General features: G+C 45.1%; 1 protein-coding gene across 1 annotated transcript in view; it reads left to right on the forward strand.

Moving 5' to 3' along the window:
• cog6 (component of oligomeric golgi complex 6) overlaps positions 1-20500 on the forward strand; it is a 177854-nt gene that overhangs the window by 127956 nt on the left and 29398 nt on the right. The window contains exons 9-11 of the mRNA XM_072477070.1: positions 7113-7241; positions 7322-7413; positions 9518-9582. Of these exons, the coding sequence (XP_072333171.1) occupies positions 7113-7241; positions 7322-7413; positions 9518-9582 (286 nt within the window). The remainder of the gene's footprint in view (positions 1-7112; positions 7242-7321; positions 7414-9517; positions 9583-20500) is intronic.

The raw sequence follows: 20500 nt of genomic DNA on the forward strand, positions 1-20500 counted from the left end.
ACCCAAGATGACAGCCCCTTCCTGCTGTGCACTTCTACGCTTCAACAACACGGCTCCCATTCCTCGAAGATCTCTGACCCCTGCAGATAGATGTCCCGTCCCAACCTTCTCACCTGTGACTTGCCCTTGTCGCTTCTGACCCTCCATCCAAGCCGGCATGGTGCACCCCTCCCCCACTGGAAATTTCCATTAAAACAGTCACCTCAGATCCAAATTCACAAGCGCAACCGGTGCGCACCACCTTTAAACAACACCTTTAATTAAAACAGGAAGCTCGAGTTTCCCGTGCCTACTGACTGAATCATGAAAGTGGGACTTAATTCAAAAAAGTGTTAAGATAATGAGCATTAGTTGGATGCAAATGAATATAGGAATTCCCTCCCCCACTGGTTGGCGTGCGGCTTAATTCCCCAGCACATCACCACTGACTTAATCTCTGCATCTCAACCTGCTGCCTGGAAACCGCGATTTCACCTAAGTAAAATCTCCTTTTAGTGTTTCCCACTTTTACATGCCCCATTAAATACCACTCCTTGTGTGGGTTAGTAGCAGCAATAATATTGCCTATCTCTTATTAAGAATAATAATAATCTTTATTATTGTCACAAGTAGGCTTATTCCAGGTCACTGTCCCTGAAGCGGGGTGCGGCGTGACGGGGCTCCTCCATGTCGTCCCCCGATGTTTCTGTGCGCCCTGCGCAATTCCTTATACGTGGTGCGGCATCACCGTGGCGTCGCGCGATGCCGACGCCGCTCCAGCGCTCTGAACACCGGGTTCCTCGCGGCGCCGCTGCTGGCCCCCTCTTAGGCAGTGAATTGGCCGCGGCGTAGGCCCGTTCGCGCCGTCGTGTAACGCAACGGCGTTCACGACGGCGTGGGCACTTGGTCTCCATATCGGAGAATCGCCCCCTATATTTACTTTGACTGGTAAAATTACTCGCAACTGACATTTCCACTTCAACCATAGAAAACCATAGGGAAGCACGGTAGCATTGTGGATAGCACAATTGCTTCACAGCTCAAGGGTCCCAGGTTCGATTCCGGCTTGGGTCACTGTCTGTGCGGAGTCTGCACATCCTCCCCGTGTGTGCGTGGGTTTCCTCCGGGTGCTCCGGTTTCCTCCCACAGTCCAAACATGTGCAGGTTAGGTGGATTGGCCATGATAAATTGCCCTTAGTGTTGGGTGGGGTTACTGGGTTATGGGGATAGGGTGGAGGTGTTGACCTTGGGTAGGGTGCTCTTTCCAAGAGCCGGTGCAGACTCGACGGGCCGAATGGCCTCCTTCTGCACTGTAAATTCTATGAAATTCTATGATATATTAGAGGTCAACATTGAGTATCTCCTTTATATCTGCAATATTCTTGTTATGTGACTGTCAAAACTGGCTTTTAATAGAATCATACAACACAGGAGGAGACCATTTGGTCCATGGTAACTGTTGGCTCTTTGATATAGCTATACAATTAGTTTTGCTCCCCTGCTCTTTCCCCATAGCCCTGTAAATTTTTCCCGTTGAAATTTATTGTTGAATTTTCAGCCGTTGCCTTCTTCATCTCCCTTATTCTTTTGTCAATTACCTTATATCCTGACCCTTGGTTACTGAGCCCCTAATTGTCAATAGAAACAGTTTTCGATCAAAACGCCCCATAATTTTGACCGCCTTTCTTGAATCGCCTCTTGCCCTTCTCTGCTTTAAGCAGAACAATCCTGAGTTATCTATTCTGAAGTCCATCATCACAGTAACATTTCTGTAGGGCAGCACGGTGGCACAATGGTTACTTAGCATTGCTGTCTCACGGCGCCAGGGACCTGAGTTCGATTCTGACCTTGGGTGACTATCTGTGTGGAGTTTGCACATTCTCCCCGTGTCTGCATGGGTTTTTCTCCGGGTGCTCCGGTTTCCTCCTACAGTTCAATGATGTGCAGGTTAGGTGGATTGGCCATGCTAAATTGCCCCATGATAGGTTATGTGAGGTGACTGAGTTATGGGAATAGGGTGCGGGCATGGGCCTAGGTAGGGTGCTCTTTCGGAGAGTCGGTGCAGACTCAATGGGCCAAATGATCTCCTCCTGTACTGTAGTGCTTCTATGATTCTATGTAATTCTCTTCTGCACCTCCTCTTAGCCTTTGAGTGAGGGGGCATTGGAGGTTTTGACGGGCTAAAGAGTGGACAAATCCCCAGATCAGGATAAGTTGTATCCTAGTCTGCTGTGAGAAGCAAAGGAGGAAATTAGAGAGGCTCTGATCCAAATTCTTAAATATTCTCTGGCCACACAGGAGGTGCCAGAGAATTAGAGGACAGCTAATGTGGTTCCACTTTTCAAGAAAGGTGATAAGAGATAAACCAGGGAATTACAGATTAAATTACAGGTTAAATGGATTTGACAATGCCCCACAGGGGAGACTGATAAAGAAGACAATAGCACATGGGATCCAGGATAACTTGGCAAGTTGAATCCAAACTGGCTTAGTGGTAGGAGACAGAAGGAGGTGTAGAAGGCTGTTTGTGCGACTGGAGGCCGGTTTCCAGTGGCGTATCAGAGGAATCGATGCTGGTCCCTTATCGTTCATGATATATGTAAATGATATAGATCAGAATGTTGGGGGGTGGATGAGTAAGCTTACGGATGACACAAAGATTGGCATGATGGTTAATAGTGATAAAGAAAAATTGCAAGGTGGTGCACTTTGGAAGGAGTAACAAGACAAGGGCGTATTCAATGAATGGCAGGGCGCTAGGTGGTTCAGAGGAACAGAGGGATCTTGGGGTTCTTGATCACAGATCCCTGAAGGCAGCAGACCGGTTAATAGGATGGTTAAGAAGGCACACGGGACACTTTCCTTTATCAGTCGTGGCATAGACAATATGAGCAGAGAGGTTATGTTGGAGCTGTACAAAACTTTGGTTAGGCCACAGCTGGGGTACCGTGTGCAGTTCTGGTCGCCTCATTTTAGGAAGAGTGTGATTGTATTGGAGAGATGCAGAGGAGATTGACCTGAATGTTTCCTGGGATGGAGAATTTGAGCTATATAATGAGGCTGGATAGGCTCGGGTTGTTTTCTTTAGAGCTGAGGGGGCATCTGATTGAGGTGTAGAGGATTATGAGGGGCATGGGCAGGGTGGAGAGGAAGCAACTGTTCCCCTTAGTTGAACATGAGGGGACATAACTTTAAGGTGAGGGGCAGGAGGTTTAGAGAGGATTTGAGGAAAGAGTTTTTCACCCAGAGAGTGGCGGAATCCAAAGTGCACTTCCTGGGACAGTAGACGCGGGATATCTCACAACCGTTAAAATGTTTGTGGATGAGCACTCAAAATGTCATAACATTTAAGGCTGTGGGCCAATTGCTGAAAAGTGGGATTAGTGTAGATTTAGTGTCATGTTGTCAGTGCAGAATATTTCTTAAAGTAAATTTAGAGTGCCCAATCCTTTTTTTCCAATTAGGGGGCAACTTAGGGTGGCCAATCCATCTATGCTGCACATCTTAGAGTTTATGCGGGTGAGACCCACCCAGACACGGGGAGAATGTGCAAACACCACACAGACAGTGACCCCAGCCGGGATTGAACCCGGGTCCTCAGCATCCTCAAGCGGCAGTGCAAACCACTGCGCCAGTGCCGCCCTATGTTAGTGCAGACGTGATGGGCTGAAGGGCCTCTTCTGTACTGTGTGACTCTAAAGTTGCCTTGAATTTTACGCAGTATTCCAGCTGAGACTTAACCAGTGATTTATGAATTAAGAATAATTTTCTTTCTCTATGGGAGGAATTTTCCATTTTGTGCACAGAGTGCTGGCTGAGATGAGAAAACCAGCATGCAACCTGGCAGTGCCAGTCTGTGCCTGGGGGTGGCCTAGTCGGAACCCAATGGGGAAGGGTTATTTATGTATGGCAGGGAGGGAGATCAGGCACTACTGGAAGGTGGGGAGGGCGGCGGGAATGGTGCTGGTGATACGTCCGCGGCGGGGGGGGGTTGGAATGCTGGCACTGATTGTCGGGGGGAAGAGCTCCTGGTGCCTCTGTGGTGGAGGCTGGGGGCCGTTAGGTTGTAGTGCTGATCGGGCACCTGGCTCTATCCATCTCCGCCCCGCCAGAGTGATGGCGTATATCACGCCCTCTCATTTTTAAAGAGCCTCCCTATCTGGTGTTGGTGTTTGCAAATGGGGAGTTACACATCAGTTTGTCGAGGAGTAGGTGAATTGACCATGCTAAATTGCCCCTTAATTTGTTTTAAAAAAGAGTTTCACTCCAGTTTTCAGTCTGAGTCTGACACTTTGCCAGATTATGGTAAAATTCCATCCTGTTTGAATGTGTGAGACACATTGCTCATTCACAAAGCAAACTGTGAGGAAGGCAAGCAATAATATGAGTAGCTCATGTTGACATTGCTTTCATTCCTAGTGCAGCTGCAGTTGACCAGTGGGAATTGACCGTCCCATGAGTCACACTAAGAACTCCTCCAATCCTTCCTTCCACAACAACCTGATTCCCTGTGAGATAAAAGTTTCCTGACTGCACCTGATCTCCATCAAGGTAGCAGTTTCTTAGCAGCTATGCCGATGAACATTAGCACTGCGATTTCTTTAGCTATAGCCCATCCACCTCCACCCCCCCTTTGTTATCCTTGAACTTCCTTCAATTTCCCTTGGTCATCCCAATATTACCCTACCCCTTTCCCCAATCATCCTGTAGCATCAAGCCATCACCTGCCTTCATCTAGACTCGCCCTCTGAGACAATTGACCTGCTCCACGTGCAGATGGACCAGCCATGCTTCAAACTCAACGTTCCTTCCCTGGCTTTGACCCGCAAGAGCACAGGACAAGACCACTGCAACAATGGACCACGCCCTAAAGGGGGAAATTGAATCTCTTCAGACACCTCCTGCCTCCCAGCCCTAAATTGTCCCAGTGTCTTACTGTCCTGCTGCTTGAGGACCCGAGCACCACACCCTTCACCTCCGACTCATCCTTTCCCCGCCTAACATCCCCTCTGCTGCTGAGTTAGACAAAGACAAAACCTCACTTCAGATCCAAAGATTGAACAACCCCACCTGGTGCTTGCCATTTTTAAGCAAGTTTCCTGTGCGCCACTGACAATGTTGAAGGTAGGACTGAGTTGGGTGTGCTTCCCAATTAATGAGTATTCATTGTATGCAAATAAATGGTAAATAGGCTTCCAGTGCTTGGCGACATGTTGGGTCGCTCTGCAGCTGGCCACATTATCTCACTAACTCAACCAGACGTCAGGAAACCAAGATTTCGGCTCCCGCCTAATTAAGATTCCCCCACGCACCACATTTCCTGCTCTTGCAAGCCCCTTTAAATATCACCCTAAGTGGGGTGGCACGGCGGTGCAGTGGTTAACACTGCTGTCTCACGGCGCCAAGGCTCCGGGTTCGATCCCAGCCCCCAGATAACTGTTCATGTGGAGTTTGCACGTTCTCCCTGTTTCTGCGTGGGTCTCATCCCCACAACCCAAAGATGTACAGGATAGGTGGATTGGCCATGTTAAATTGACCCATAATTGGGAAAAAAAATTGGGTACTCTTAATTTAGAAATAAATAAATACCACCCAAAAGGCCTGATGAAGAAAAGTAATTTTGTGCAAAAGAGCTAGCAGCATTGTTTTGCATGCAATTTACAATAATTTTCTAATTTCTAATCATTTTGGTGGCTTGCTGATATTAAATCTTGCTGGTGAACTATATAATAAAATAGTCAATTGCTGGTGGAACCATCATGTAAAGAAATTTACAATTTATTTTTGGCATAAACTGCCAGCATTTAATATGAATGTAGAGTTAAACTCTAAACACTTAGACACAACAAAAATACGAACATACGAATTAGGAGCAGGAGTAGGCCATTCGGCCCCTTGAACCTGCTCTGCCATTCAATGAGATCATGGCTGATATGTTCGTAATTTCAACCCCACATTCCTGCCTATCCCAGATAACCTTACACCCACTTGTTAATTGAGAATCTTTCACGCTCTCTCTTAAATGTTCAAAGACTCTGCTCCCACTGCCTTTTCAGGAAGAGCTCCAGAGACTCATGACCGTCTGAGAAAAAAAAGCTCTCCTCGTTTGTGTCTTAAATGAGCGACCCTTTATTTTTCGAAAGCGACCCCTAATTCTAGATTCTCTGATGTGAGGAAATATTTGTATAAATTTCTGTCTTGAATTTGTGGTGTTAGAGAGCAAATAGTTCTCAAATGCCATTCCTGCTTTCTCAAGTTTCTGATTTGAATTACTTCCCCGCGATGAAAAGTGAATGTTCTACCTTCTCCATGTCTGTACAACGCACCAAACAGGAGGTTGTGTAGATATGGTTATCCCAGAAGCTAGCTAATAAGTGGGAGATGAAAGTGGCAGGTTTCCTTCTCTCTCATTAAAGGAACATCTTGCTACAGCCTGACATGTTCCTCTGACGGCCTGGTTAAGATTGTGAATTCATTGACAGGGGTGTGCAAATGTGTTAATTTGTAGGTATGAAGCCATAGCTACTTAAAATCATCAAGTGAGAAACTCCCGTGAAGGATCTTAGCCTGTTAGGTCACAAGGAGCAGATAAAGGTGCCTTTGTTTCAAAATATCTATCATCTGACAAATAGATGATCTTTATCTAATTCTATGGTAGAGAAAAGAAGGTGTTCTGCATATTCTAATTATCCTTCCTGGACGTGGTGCGAGTTTGTATAATCTTAGGAGAACTCACTTGAGGATTGTTTGCTTCAGAACCTTGCTGTTCATGTGATTGGCTGATTTGTTTTCACCTCCTGAATGTAAGTCACCACTTAAAATATTTATGTTGTCATTTCTCCACAATCAAGGACAGTAAGATATATTTTTTAATCAATACTAATGCTAGAAAGCAGGTTTTTCCTTTAATGTCTTACCCTGTCCATCACCCCAAGGTTTTTGCACATTTGCTCTTGTGGATGGATCCAATGGAAGATTCTGTGGCTCTGTAGAAAAGCCTTCTTAATGTAGAATTTTTTTTAGAAAATGAAGGTGCCTGCTTAGCAATGAGTACTTGCTTTATAAATTTAATTCTCCTTTCCACTGTTTTTATATTCCCTTCTCACATTTCGCATATGCATTTATTGCCCTAGCTACATCCTTGATGAGTTTGGCACAGCCAGGAGGAGTGCAGTGGTTCGTGGTTTTATAGACGCTCTCACCAGAGGTGGGCCTGGTGGAACTCCACGGCCAATTGAAATGCATTCGCATGACCCTTTAAGGTATATCACTGGTTACTTTGAATTTACGTGTGGTAATAGTGTTTTCTTAAACCTGATTTGAGTAAACCTTGTACTTTCAGGTATGTTGGGGATATGTTGGCATGGTTACATCAGGCAGCTGCTTCAGAAAAAGAGCATCTTGAAGCTTTACTGAAGCTCGTAACTATGCAAGGTAATTGTTTAATCCTTTAAGTGGACTGCCTTCTCCCATGATTATGCAGAAACCATTTGTATAATTCAATCCCTAAAATTTAATGGCACTTCAAGGTAAATTTCCATGACAAGCTGTACAGAATTCTACACAGACATCAGATTTGTTCTTGATCGTGAGGTGTTCGTTATATCCAACAAAATATAGAATTAATCTTAGCTCAAAAGCAATTTTTCCATTACACTAAATGTAAAAAGGGAAGTTTTATGTTTGGTATTTCTTTTAGTATTTGCCGGGAACTGGGGAACAGGCCAAATATCAGTTAGCACCCCTGAAAATGTAGAGTATAAAATAGACCTATAGAAGAATGAGGAAAGTACTTATTAAAAATATGTTAAATGATAGATTTTTGAAAAATGTATTATAGAATCATAGAATTTACAGTGCAGAAATAGGCCATTTGGCCCATCGAGTGTGCACCGGCCCATGGAAAGAGTACCCTACCCAAGCCCATACCTTAACCCTTTACCCACACCTCCACCCTATCCCCGTAGCCCCACCTAACCTTTTTTTGGACACCAAGGGCAATTTTGCACGGCCTGCACATCTTTGGACTGTGGGAGGAAACCGGGGCACCCGGAGGAAACCCACGCAGACACGGGGAGAACGTGCAGACTCCGCACAGACAGTGACCCAAGCTGGGAATCAAGCCTGGGACCCTGGAGCTGTGAAGCAACTGTGCTAACCATTGTGCTACGGTGCTGCCCATATGAAGCTGTAGCAGAATGAGATGCAATCACAGCACCAGAGGTGTGGAAAAATGAGTAATTAGCGTTTTGAAATGCAGAGTGCTGCAGGCCCGAATATAATGCTAAATACTTATTCTTGTGAATTTTTCCATCACTTAGTGATAAATTCTTATTTTAAAATTCCTCTTCACTATCTTTATTTAAGAGAGCATTACAAGAGTCTGGGTCATTGACCAAACAGAAAAATATGGATTCTGTGTTCATATATTTATTGATCAGCAATGCATGTAGGAATTAAAATGAGGTATTCAAGCTTCAACTGTCACCCAATGTGAGTTGCATGACGTTTTCTGGATAGACGGTGACTGGTATCCTTTTTTTCCAACACCGTGCTCAGAATGTTCTCTTGAACTGAGTTGATCCAATTCCCTTTTCAACACTGCAGCTGACTCAAAATTTATTACACTAGATGGCAGTCTACACATTTGTCATTCTGTGTGGGAAGAAATTTTTCCTTTGAAGCAGGAGTAAGTAAGCTAGGAGAAACTAGCTCCTGAAGCCCAAACAACTGTTCTGTTTGTGCTGATATCTCTTACCATTTGTCCCATTTAAACTTCAGTGGCCTAAAGGCTGGTTAAGGGCAGATCTTGGCCTGGTTGCTCAATTGATGAATCCTAAATCAGAATACCACGACATGTTTGCAGCTTAAGATTTTAGCAAATAGAAAATTAATTTAAACTCTCTAGGTGGCCTGCAGTGATAGATACTCAAGTGCCTTTGTAAAGTCAGAAATCTTGGCTTTAAGGAAAAGAAAAGTGCAGCAGAAGTCATAGGAACCTTTTGTTCATGGAGCTGGTATTTTGGAATATTTATCAAAAAAGATTATAATTCGAAACATGTTTCTTAATAAGTCTTAAAATAAATGTCAAATTTCCAAAGACTGCAGGGAACTCCTGTAACATCACAAATGAAGGAAATACCTCTTGAGCCTGGAAACAATTGTTGGCTGAACTATATCTGCAATGAAATGGCATCACCCACGTATTTCCATTAGGCTCATTTTCAATTTCTTGTTACAATTATTCTCCATCTCCATTTTAGTTATTTAGACTGTCACACTGTTTTGCAGTCAAACATTGACCAATACAGCACTGATTTCAATACTAACACTGGGTTAAATTAAATATTGTGATTACAAATGTAAGGAAGTACAGAGGAGCTTTTCTTTCCAGAGCTTCATCTCACAGAGGTATAAACTGTTCCTCTGCCAAAAATGTGGTTTCTGCTGAGATCATGGAAGAGATGTACGTTAATAAAAGGTTTGCTACAGCTAAGGTAAGCTGTACTTTAAAGTAAGACATTCTTTATTATTACAGGTGTGGAGGATAATATTCAGCAGGTGGTAGGACACATCACTGAAGGGGTGTGCAGACCTTTAAAGGTACAGATTGAATTTTTAGATGCTTGATCTGATACATTTGAGCTAAGAATGCATTGAAGATCTAAGATTTTATGTAATCTGAAAGGCACAGACTTCCAATTTTTTGAAGGTATTGGGCTTCCTGATAGCTTTGGGTTTGATGAGTGAGTAGCTGAGCTATACAAGACACATTTGGATGAAGCGTGGTCTATGGTTATTGCTAGGCTCAGTACATTTAGCCTCAGCATTCCTGGATTAAGGAGGAAACATTGACCAAATTTCCTGCTTCTCATCACTAACCAGTTGCATTTGCTGGAAGCGTGTGTGCATGTGCATCTGGCTGGCTATGACGCTACTGCCTATAGTGTGTTTAATGGGAATAATTGACTCTTGAAATAGTTACTGTAAAGTTCACAGAATAATACAGTGTAGAAGAGGCCCTTCGGCTCCTCGAGTCAGCACCTGACCTGACTACCTACTCACATTTGCCAGCACTTGGCCCATAGCCTTGAATGTTATGACATTTCAAGTACTCACCCAGGTACTTTTTAAAGGATGTGAGGCAACCTGCCTCTAGCACCCTCACAGGCTGTGCATTCAAGACCGTCACCACCCTCTGGGGAAAAATGTTTTCCTCAAATCTCCCCTAAACCTCCTGCCCCTCACCTTGAACTTGTGTCCCCTCATGACTAATCCTTCAACTAAGGAGAACAGCATCTGCCCTGTCAATGCCCCTTATAATCTTTTACACCTCAATAAGGTCACCCCTGAGTCTTCTCTGCTCCAGCGAAAACAACCCGAGCTTAGCCAACTTCTATTCATAACTTAAATGCTCCATCCCAGGCAACATTCTCGTGAATCGCTCTGCACACCCTCCAGTGCAATCACATCCTTCCTATAATGTGGCGACCGGAATTGCACACAGTACTCCACCTGTGGCCTCACCAAAGTTCTATAAAACTCCAACATGACCTCCTTGCTTTTGTAAACATGCTTCAATTGATTAAAAAAAATTAAATTTAGAGTTCTTTTTTTTTCCAATTAAGGGGAAATGTAGCAAGACCAATCCACCTAACCTGCACACCTTTGGGTTGTGGGGATGAGACCCACGCAAACACGGGGAGAATGTGCTAACTCCACACGGACAGGGACCCGAGGCCGGGATTGAATCCGGGTCCTCAGTGCCGTGAGGCAGCAGTGCTAACCACTGTGCAACCGTGCCACCCCCACCTCGATCGATAAAGGTCTCATATGCCTTTTTCACCACCCCATTAACCTGCCCTTTTGCCTTCACAGATCTATGGACAACACACCAAGGACCCTTTGTTCCTTGGAACTTCCCAGTGTCATGTCACTCATTGAATACTTCCTTGACAAATTACTCCTTCCAAAGTGCATCACCTCACACCTTTCTGGGTTACATTCCATCTGCTTCTATTCCACTTTTCTGCCCATTTGACCATCCTGCCTATCTCTCCCTGTAACCCAGGACACGCAACATAACTGTTAACCACCCGGCCAACCTTTGTGTCACCCGAAAACTTACTGATCCTACCCCCCACATAGTCATCTATGTCATTTAGATAAATAACAAATAATAGGGGGCCCAGTACAGATTCCTGTGGTATGCCACTGGACACTAAAGCAATCGCCTGTCATCATCCTCTGTCTCCTACAGTTAAGCAAATTTTGAATCCACCTTATCAAATTACCCTGAATACCATGTGCATTTGCCTTCTTAAAAGTCTTTCATGTGGGACTTTGTCAAAGAATTTGCTGAAATCCATATAAATTACATCAACTTACATCAACTCCTACATCAGACTCCTATTGATTGACTACAGCGCCGCCTTCAACACCATAATCCCAGCCAAGCTCATATCAAAGCTCCAAAACCTAGGACTTGGCTCCCCTATCTGCAACTGGATCCTTGATTTTCTGACCAACAGACCACAATCAGTAAGAATGAACAACAACACCTCCTCCACAATAGTCCTCAACACCGGCGCCCCGCAAGGCTGCGTACTTAGCCCCCTACTCTACTCCCTGTACACACACGACTGCGTGGCAAAACTTGGTTCCAACTCCATCTACAAGTTTGCTGACGATACGACCATAGTGGGCCGGATCTCGAATAACGATGAGTCCGAATACAGGTGGGAGGTAGAGCACCTAGTGGAGTGGTGTAGTGACAACAATCTCTCCCTCAATGCCAGCAAAACTAAAGAACTGGTAATTGACTTCAGGAAGCAAAGTACTGTACATACCCCTGTCAGCATCAACGGGGCCGAGGTGGAGATGGTTAGCAGTTTCAAATTCCATGGAGTGCACATCTCCAAAAATCTGTCCTGGTCCACCCACATCGACGCTACCGCCAAGAAAGCACAACAGCACCTATACTTCCTCAGGAAACTAAGGAAATTCGGCATGTCCACATTGACCCTTACCAACTTTTACAGATGCACCATAGAAAGCATCCTATCGGGCTGCATCACAGCCTGGTATGGCAACTGCTCGGCCCAGGACCGCAAGAAACTTCAGAGAGTCGTGAACACCGCCCAGTCCATCACACAAACCTGCCTCCCATCCATTGACTCCATCTACACCTCCCGCTGCCTGGAGAAAGCGGTCAGCATAATCAAAGACCCCTCCCACCCGGCTTACTCACTCTTCCAACTTCTTCCATCGGGCAGGAGATATAGAAGTCCGAGAACACGCACGAACAGACTCAAAAACAGCTTCTTCCCCACTGTCACCAGACTCCTAAATGACCCTCTTATGGACTGATTTCATTAACACTACACGCCTGTATGCTTCATCCGATGCCAGTGCTTATGTAGTTACATTGTATACCTTGTGTTGCCCTATTATGTATTTTCTTTTATTCTCTTTTCTTCTCATGTACTTAATGATCTGTTGAGCTGCTCGCAGAAAAATACTTTTCACTGTACCTGGGTACACGTGACAATAAACAAATCCAATCCAATCCAATCAACTGCACTACCCTCATCTACATACCTGGTTACATCCTCAAAAAATTCCCAAATCCTCAAACATTAGCGAGATCATATCCTACTAAGCAGTAAGCACCTCCAGGAGGGCAAGGAGGAAACATGACAAGAAAAAGATGATGAGAAAGCAAATATTTAGACTTGTGTTTTGAACCAAAGGTGGGGGTTGGAGGGGATTTTCCAGCCATTCCCACCAGCGGGATCATGCGGTTCCACCGTTAGCGAACCCACACCACGGGTTTCCCAGCGGCAGAGCATGGATTCAATGGGAAATCCCATTGACAGCGGCCGGGCCCGAAGATCTGCTGCCGACCAGTGGCTAGGTGCCTCCTTGTCGCCAAGAAACATACTGTGTGGAGATAGAGAGGAAATTCGTGCCCAAGAATTTAGGAGGAAAGTCAGTCACCCTGCTTTGCTGTTATTCTAGCTCAGTAGAGGTGAAATTATGATGTCTGGAAGCAAGTTGTCTGGCTGCCGTAGGCCAAAGCAGGTTTGTCGGGAAATAAGTAAGAAAGGAAAAATATTTTACAAGAAGGGGATACTCAACGTGCTAAATTGTTGTAGTAGACTCTTTTTTCTATATATTGTACTTATGCTACTCACAATAAGTATATTTCTGTTCTGGCTTTTGGTAAGTTTCTAAGTTAATACTTACATAATATTTAAATGCTATAGATTTAGAAATTAACCTTCCATTCATTGAGCAAAACTAGCTAATTTCAGGAACAGATTCTACACATAGTAATGGCCAAGGCATTGTTGTTCAAAACGTTCATAACGTCTTGTGTGTAAAGAGCATTTAAAGAAAAGGAGTATATAAATAAATCATATATAACGGTAAATTTTATGTTCCATTCTGAGTAATGTTGCTGAATAGCAGCGGGATTTAATAGTTTATATAGACGTTGACATTTTAAATCATGAGTAATGGCAATTTATTCACCCCTTAAGCAATTACTTTGCAACAGATTCAGATTTTGATGTTTTGCTTATTTTCTCCTGTTCTTCACCAATACTTATGTCTGTGCTCTTGTCCATTGTGACATTGAAGCAATAAAGTACCAATAGATACTGTCAGTGCTATTTTACGATTGCTTAGGCAATTGGTGAGTTTGAGCAAAATGAATAGGTTTTTATCTCTAACCCCAAGAAAGGTCAGATCTTTTTTGAAAATTAAGTAACCTATACTAATGGGACCCGAAGCACCCATTTATATACTGCAATTTGACTGGCTGGTACATTGGTGCAAACACATACTGCGTGAAAGAGCGATTGACACAATTTTATTTCATGATTCTACATGTGATAGGTTCCTGATTAATGCTGGGCTGCTGGTGAGGCAGAAGAAGATAAATAGAAAATTAGGAGCCGTGTGTATTTAGCCTTTTTTTCCCCTGTGCCTCTTAATTTAATAGTGAAGGAATGAGAGAGAGTAATCTTCCCTTCTCTTTAGCAGGGAATGAAGTATTTGCATGAAGCGAAAAGGAGAACAATGAGGGGAATCGCATTAATAGAACTTGTTTACAGTGTAGCAGAGCCTACATTATCAATTCTCAAAGGGAATCCTGTGCAACACCAAAACAGGCACCTTGAGGTAGCGCTAAGGCATGTTCAGCACCTTTTCAGTGCACATAAAGATTCTCACTTAGACACCGGTTTCACCCCTTTGAGAATTGCAAGTTGTCAGCAGCGCTAAAAATAGTTGTATTCCATTTCATTGCTTTCCCCCTCTCTTTAACACAATGGTCTCAAACTATTGTTTTGCATCTTCTGGCTGCACATCTGGTTTGTCTTAGATTTCCTTGGCGAGGAGATGGTGGAAACGAGATTTGAAAGAGGTATTCAAAATCAGGAGGGGTCTGGATAGAGTAGATAGGGGAAAACCATTCCCACTAGTAGGGCCTGTACCTGTACTCTATTGTTCTTTGTTCCTTAGGGTTTTGGCCAAGGGTGGTATCATGACCAGTAGAGGCTTGGAGGGCTGAAGGGCCTGTTCCTGTGCTGTATTGTTCTTTGGTGGAAGGATCAAAAACTAGAGGGTACAGATTTAAGGTAATTGGCAAAAAAAAGGCAGTGGAGACATGAGGAGAAACCTTTCACGCAGCGAGTGGTTAAGATCTGGAATACACTGCCTGAAAGTCCAGTGGAGGCAGGTTCCAATTGAGGCATTCAAAAGAAAATTGGATTATTATCTGTGAAGGAAGAATGTGCAGGGCTCCAGGAAGGAGTGAGAGGATTGGAGCTAGGTGAATTGCTTACTCGGAGAACTGGGCAGACATAATGGGCCGAATGGCCTTCTGCGCTGTAACAATTCTGTAATAGTTTTACTGATCGAGCCTCCGAATATATTGTGCAAGGCAATATACTAAATTTAAAGAAATGCAAGAAAATTGCTGTTTCATCTGAAAGGATGTTTAAAACCTTGCACTGTGAGAAGGGAGGAGATTAAAGGAAGGGCAAGTACTGCATCGCCTGTGCTTGCATAGAACGATTCAATAGGAGGTGGAGGGAGTATTGGTGGTGACTGAGAAGTGGACCAGGGTAATACATGGGAATGATTCCTTGAGAATGCTGAAGAGAGAGAGGAAGGTGTGTTTGGTGGTGGCTTCACAATGGAGGTGGCGGAGGATGATCCATTGCATATGGAGACTGGTGGGGGATGGAAGGTGAGGAAAAGGGGAACTCTATTCTGGTTTTGGAGAGAGGAGATGGGATGAGAGCAGAAATGTGCAAAAACAAGGCCCCTGTCAACCATGTTGTGAGGGTGGGAGAGGAGTCTTTAGTTGAGAGAAAAGGAAGATATATCAGAAGCACCCATGTAGAAGGTTGCATCGTCAGACCAGATGTGGCAGAGGTAAAGAAACCAGGAAAATAAAATAGAGTTCCTGCAGGAAAATGGTAGGTGAGAAAGTGTCATCAAGGTAGCTATGGGAGTCAGCAGGGTTACGTGAATATTTGTTAATAGCTACCCCTATAAATGGAGACAGAAATAAAGAAAAGGCGTTGGGGTGGATTCTCCATTGCCCAACGCTACAATCGGGATTCCCAATCGGGCAGGAATGGACATTCCCCGTAAAACAGGTTTAATGACCTCCGATCCCCCGCCAGAGGCTTCAGCGCACTATTGCCTTGCGCAGTGGGAGGAGCCAGTTGCAGGAACCCACTTCTTATTGGCGGTATAGCTGCGCAACAAAACTTGCTCTCCTTGTCGAAACAGACGTCTTTTGGAATTACCTTCTCTTGAGATTTGCGACTGCTGATTGCGAATTACTATCTTGGATGTCTCCTGCATCCTTAGAGGCTTTCAGTGCATGCTTCAAGGACTGGACAAACCTTTAGGCTAAAGCATTCGTGAATGGGTGGAGTTTGCTGATTTTATGTGTTGGATGCAACTCATTTTTAGATAGTTCCTAAACCCTGAGCCTTGAATTGTAGACCATTATCACTCACAATCTGTCCTGGTTTCCCAAACCTGACGAAAGTTTCATCAAGCTTTTCGGTGGTTTGTTCTGCAGTTGTTCATTAGGACCACCTCAGGCCATTTGGAGTGTGCATTGGTGACAACCATGAACATGCGCTTCTCGCATGGCCTTGCAAAGTCAATGCGTAGGCGTTGCCAAGGCATTTTACGCCACTCTCATGGATGCAATGGGGACAACAGCGGTGCATTCCTTACCCGCACACATGATTTTTACAGTCCTGCCTTTTCCTCAATCTGGGCATCGGTTCCTGGCCACCAAAAGTAGCTCCTCGTGGGTTCCTTCATTCAAACTATACCTGGGTTTTCTTCATGTAATTGTTTCAATACTCTTTATCACAACAACACAACAACAACCTCAAATGTAATACAAAAGTAATGAAAGAATTGGCGATAGACCATGTGAAGGGGAGTCGGTGGTCTAGTGGTAGAGACCCAGGGTAATAGTTCGAATCCCGTCACAGCAGATGGTGGTAATTGAATTAAAAGTCTAATGATAACCATAAAACCATTGTCGATTGTCGGAAAAAATCTGGCTGGTTCACTAATGTCCTTTCGGGAGGGAAATCTGCATCCTCACCTGGTCTGGCCAACATGTGACTTTAGATGCACAGCAATGTGGTTGACTCTTAAATGCCCTCTGAAATGGCCGAGCAAGCCACTCAGTTGTATCAAACTGCCAAGAAGTCAATAAAAAGGAAAGAAACCAGACGGACCACCCAGCATCGACCTAGGCACTGGAAATGACAACAGCAAACCAGCCCTGTCAACCCTGCAAAGTCCTCCTTATTAACATCTGGGGGCTTGTGTTAAAATTGGGAGAGCTGTCTCACAGACTAGTCAAGCAACAGCCTGACAAAGTCATACTGACAGAATCATACCTTACACATAACCTTCCAGACTCCACTATCACCATCCCTGGGTATTTTCTGTCCCACCGGAAGGACGACCAGCAGACGTGGCGGCACAGTGGTATACAGTCGGGAGGGAGTTACCCTGGGAGTCCTCAACATCGACTCCGGACCCCAGGAAGGCTCATGACTTCAGGTCAAACATGGGCAAGGAAACCTCCAGCTGACTACCACGTACTGGCCACCATCCACTGATGAATCAGTGCTCCTCCATGTTGAACACCACTTGGAGGAAGCTCAGAGGGTGGCAAGGGCACAGAATGTACACTGGATGGGGGACTTCAATGTCCATCACCAAGAGTGGCTCGGAGGCACCACTACCCGAATCCCAAAGGACATAATGCTAGACTGGGTCTGTGATAGGTACTGAGAGTACCAACCAGAGAGAAAAACATTCAAGACCTCATCTTCAGTTGTACTAAGCCACAATCTGACCCGGCATATCCCCCACTCTATCATTATCACCAAACAAGGGGACCAACCCTGGTTCAATGAAGAGTGCAAGGGCATGCGAGGAGCGTACCAAGCATACCGAAAAATGAGGTGTCAACCTGGTGAATCTACAACACAGGACGACTTACATGCCAAACAACATAAGCAGCAAGTGATAGACAGAGTTAAGTGATCCCACAACCAACGGATCAGATCTGAGCTCTGCAGTCCTGCCACATCCAGTCGTGAATGGTGGTGGACAATTAAACAACTCACTGGGGGAGGAGGCTCCACAAATATCACCATCCTCAATGATGGAGGATCCAAGCACATCTGGGCAAAAGACGAGGCTGAAGCATTTGCAAGAATCTGCAGCCAGAGGTGCCGAGTGGATGATCCATCTTGGTCTCCTCCAGAGGTCCCCAGCATCACAGATGCCAGTCTTCAGGCAATTTAATTCACCCCATGTGACATCAAGAAATGTCTGAAGGTACTGCTGACAATATTCCGGCAATAGTACTGAAGACGTGCTCAAGAATTTGCTGCGCCCCTAGCCAAGCTGTTCCAGTACAGCTACAACACTGGCATCTACCCGGCAACGTGGAAGGTTTCTCAGGTATGTCCTGTACACAAAAAGCAGGACAAATCAAACCTGGCCAACTACCACTCCAGTCCACTCTCAATCATCAGTAAAGTGATGGAAGGGGCCATCAACAGTGCTATCAAGCAGCACTTACTAAGCAATGACCTGCACCCTGACACTCAGTTTGGGCTTTGCTAGGGTTGCTCAGCTCCTGACCTCATTACAGCCTTGGTTAAAATAGGGACAAAATAACTGAACTCCTGAGCTGAGGTGAGAGTGACTGTGCTTGACAGCATTTGATCAAGCGCCTCAGCAAAGCTGGAATCAGGAGGAAAACTCTTCACTGGTTGGAGTCATACCTAGCACAAAGGAAGATGGTTATGGTGGATGGAAGTCGGTTATTTCAGTTCCAGGACATCACTGCAAGAGTTCCTCAGGGTAGTGTCCTAGGCCCAACCATCTTCAGCTGCTTCAACAATGACCTTCCTTCCAACGTAAGGTCAGATGTGGGGATGTTCGCTGATAATTGCACAATGTTCAGTACCATTCGCGACCCCTCAGAGACTGAAGTAATCCAGGTGCAAGTGAAGCAAGACCTGGACAATATCCAGGCTTAGGCTGACAAGTGGCAAGTAATATTTGCGCCAAGTAAGTGCTATGCAATGACCATCTCCAATAAGAGAGAATCAAACAATTGCCCCATGACATTCAATGGCATTACCATCATTGAATCCCCCACAATCAACATCCTGGTGATTGCCATACTGTGGTCACAAAGAGACTAGGAATTCTGCAGCGAGTAACTCACCTCCCCAAACCCTGTCCACCTTCTACAAGGCACAAGTCAGGAGTGTGATAGAATGCTACCCACTTGACTGGATGAGTGCAGCTCCAACAACATCCAAGAAGCTCAACATCATCCAGGACAAAGCAGCCCACTTGATTGGCACCTCTTCCACAAGCATTCGCTCGCTCCACCATCGACACACTGTAGCAGCAGTGTGTACCATCTACAAGATGCACTGCAGGAACTCACCAAAGCTCCTTAGGCAGCACTTTCCACAACCAAATAGAAGAACAAGGGCAGCAGATACATGTGCATACCGCCACCAGGAGGTTCCTCCCAATTCACTCACCATCCTGACTTGGAAATATATCACCGTTCCTTTACTGTCGCTGCGTCAAAATCCTGGAACTCCCTCCTTACCTACGCCACATGGGCTGCAGTGGTTCATGAAGGCAGCTCACCACTACCTTCTCAAGGGCAATTGGAGATGGACAATGAATGCTGGCCTAGCTAGCGAAGCCCTCATCCTGTAAGAAAAATGAATTTAAAAAACAAATGCAAGAGAAAAGTTGAAATTGGAAGCAAAGTCAACAAAATTTTCCAGTTCAAGACTGGACAGCAGCTATTTGGGGTCCTGCCATTCACACCTCCTCTAGACACATTGGCCGGCGATTTTTTGCCTGTGGCAATTGCAGGCACAAACTGTGACGTGGGGGCAAAATCCCCCAAGAAACAGAAAACAGAAATCTCGCTGGTGAGAGCTCGTTTTAAGATTTTTCCTGCCCATGCCAGTGACAAATGAGGTTCCCACCCAGCAAGAGTGGGAACCTAATTTAAAGAAATTATAATTGTCATGATATGCACTCATGCACATAATGAGATACAGACAGGCAGTGACAGACACCCAGTACAGCCAATCAACACACAGGACAGAACACAACCAATCATCAGGCAGAACACTAGAAGGCGGTCTCCCACTATAAAACACATGAGGCATCAACACTCTGCCTCTTTCCACTGGTGACAACTGGAGTGACAATCAGGGTGTATATATCAGTTAGCACCTTCTACACGTGGCTCAGAGCTAGTCTGGTCTAGTTAGTTATAGTAAGCACGCTTAGATTAGTAGAGTGTCAAACCCACAGCGAACTGTGTGCACTGCTTAACAAGTTCAATAAAGCGTATTGAACCAACACCAAAGTTTGGAGTCTACTTTCAAGTACAACTGCATCCAGTTGCAGTCCGTGTTACCCCAGGGTGATTAACACGACAATATTGTCACTAAAGGCTTCCGCACTGTGTTCCCACATTGGGACGTCATGTCGTTCAAGTTTTTAAAAACAGGAACCAGGTGGTGGGAACCCGCCAGGGCTGGCTGTGAAAGTATAGCCCCTGGGGTGGGGGTGGCGGGAGACATGCCAGACCCTGCCTCTGCTCCAGTATTGCCCCTGGCAAGGAACCCTGGCACTGCCCTCATGTCCATATAGGTGGCTTCCCCATATGCGTGGGGGGCGGTTCCTGTTTTTCTTCAAAGATAAAGTGCACTTTCCTAGAATTCCTGGTGTTGCAAGTTTTTCCGGCCCCGCTAACCCTCCAGCCTCATGGCGTGGGCCACTTCACTGATTTTTATAGTGCTGCACGATGTGGCAGGAAAAGCTGACTGTGTAGCCAGCGAGCTGCACGCTGGTCTTCCTGCCTCAGCCAGAGAAGGTTCTACCTGTTGTTTCTGTACTTGTT

This window comes from Scyliorhinus torazame, chromosome 15 (genome assembly GCF_047496885.1).
Source record: "Scyliorhinus torazame isolate Kashiwa2021f chromosome 15, sScyTor2.1, whole genome shotgun sequence".
Lineage (NCBI taxonomy): Eukaryota > Metazoa > Chordata > Chondrichthyes > Carcharhiniformes > Scyliorhinidae > Scyliorhinus > Scyliorhinus torazame.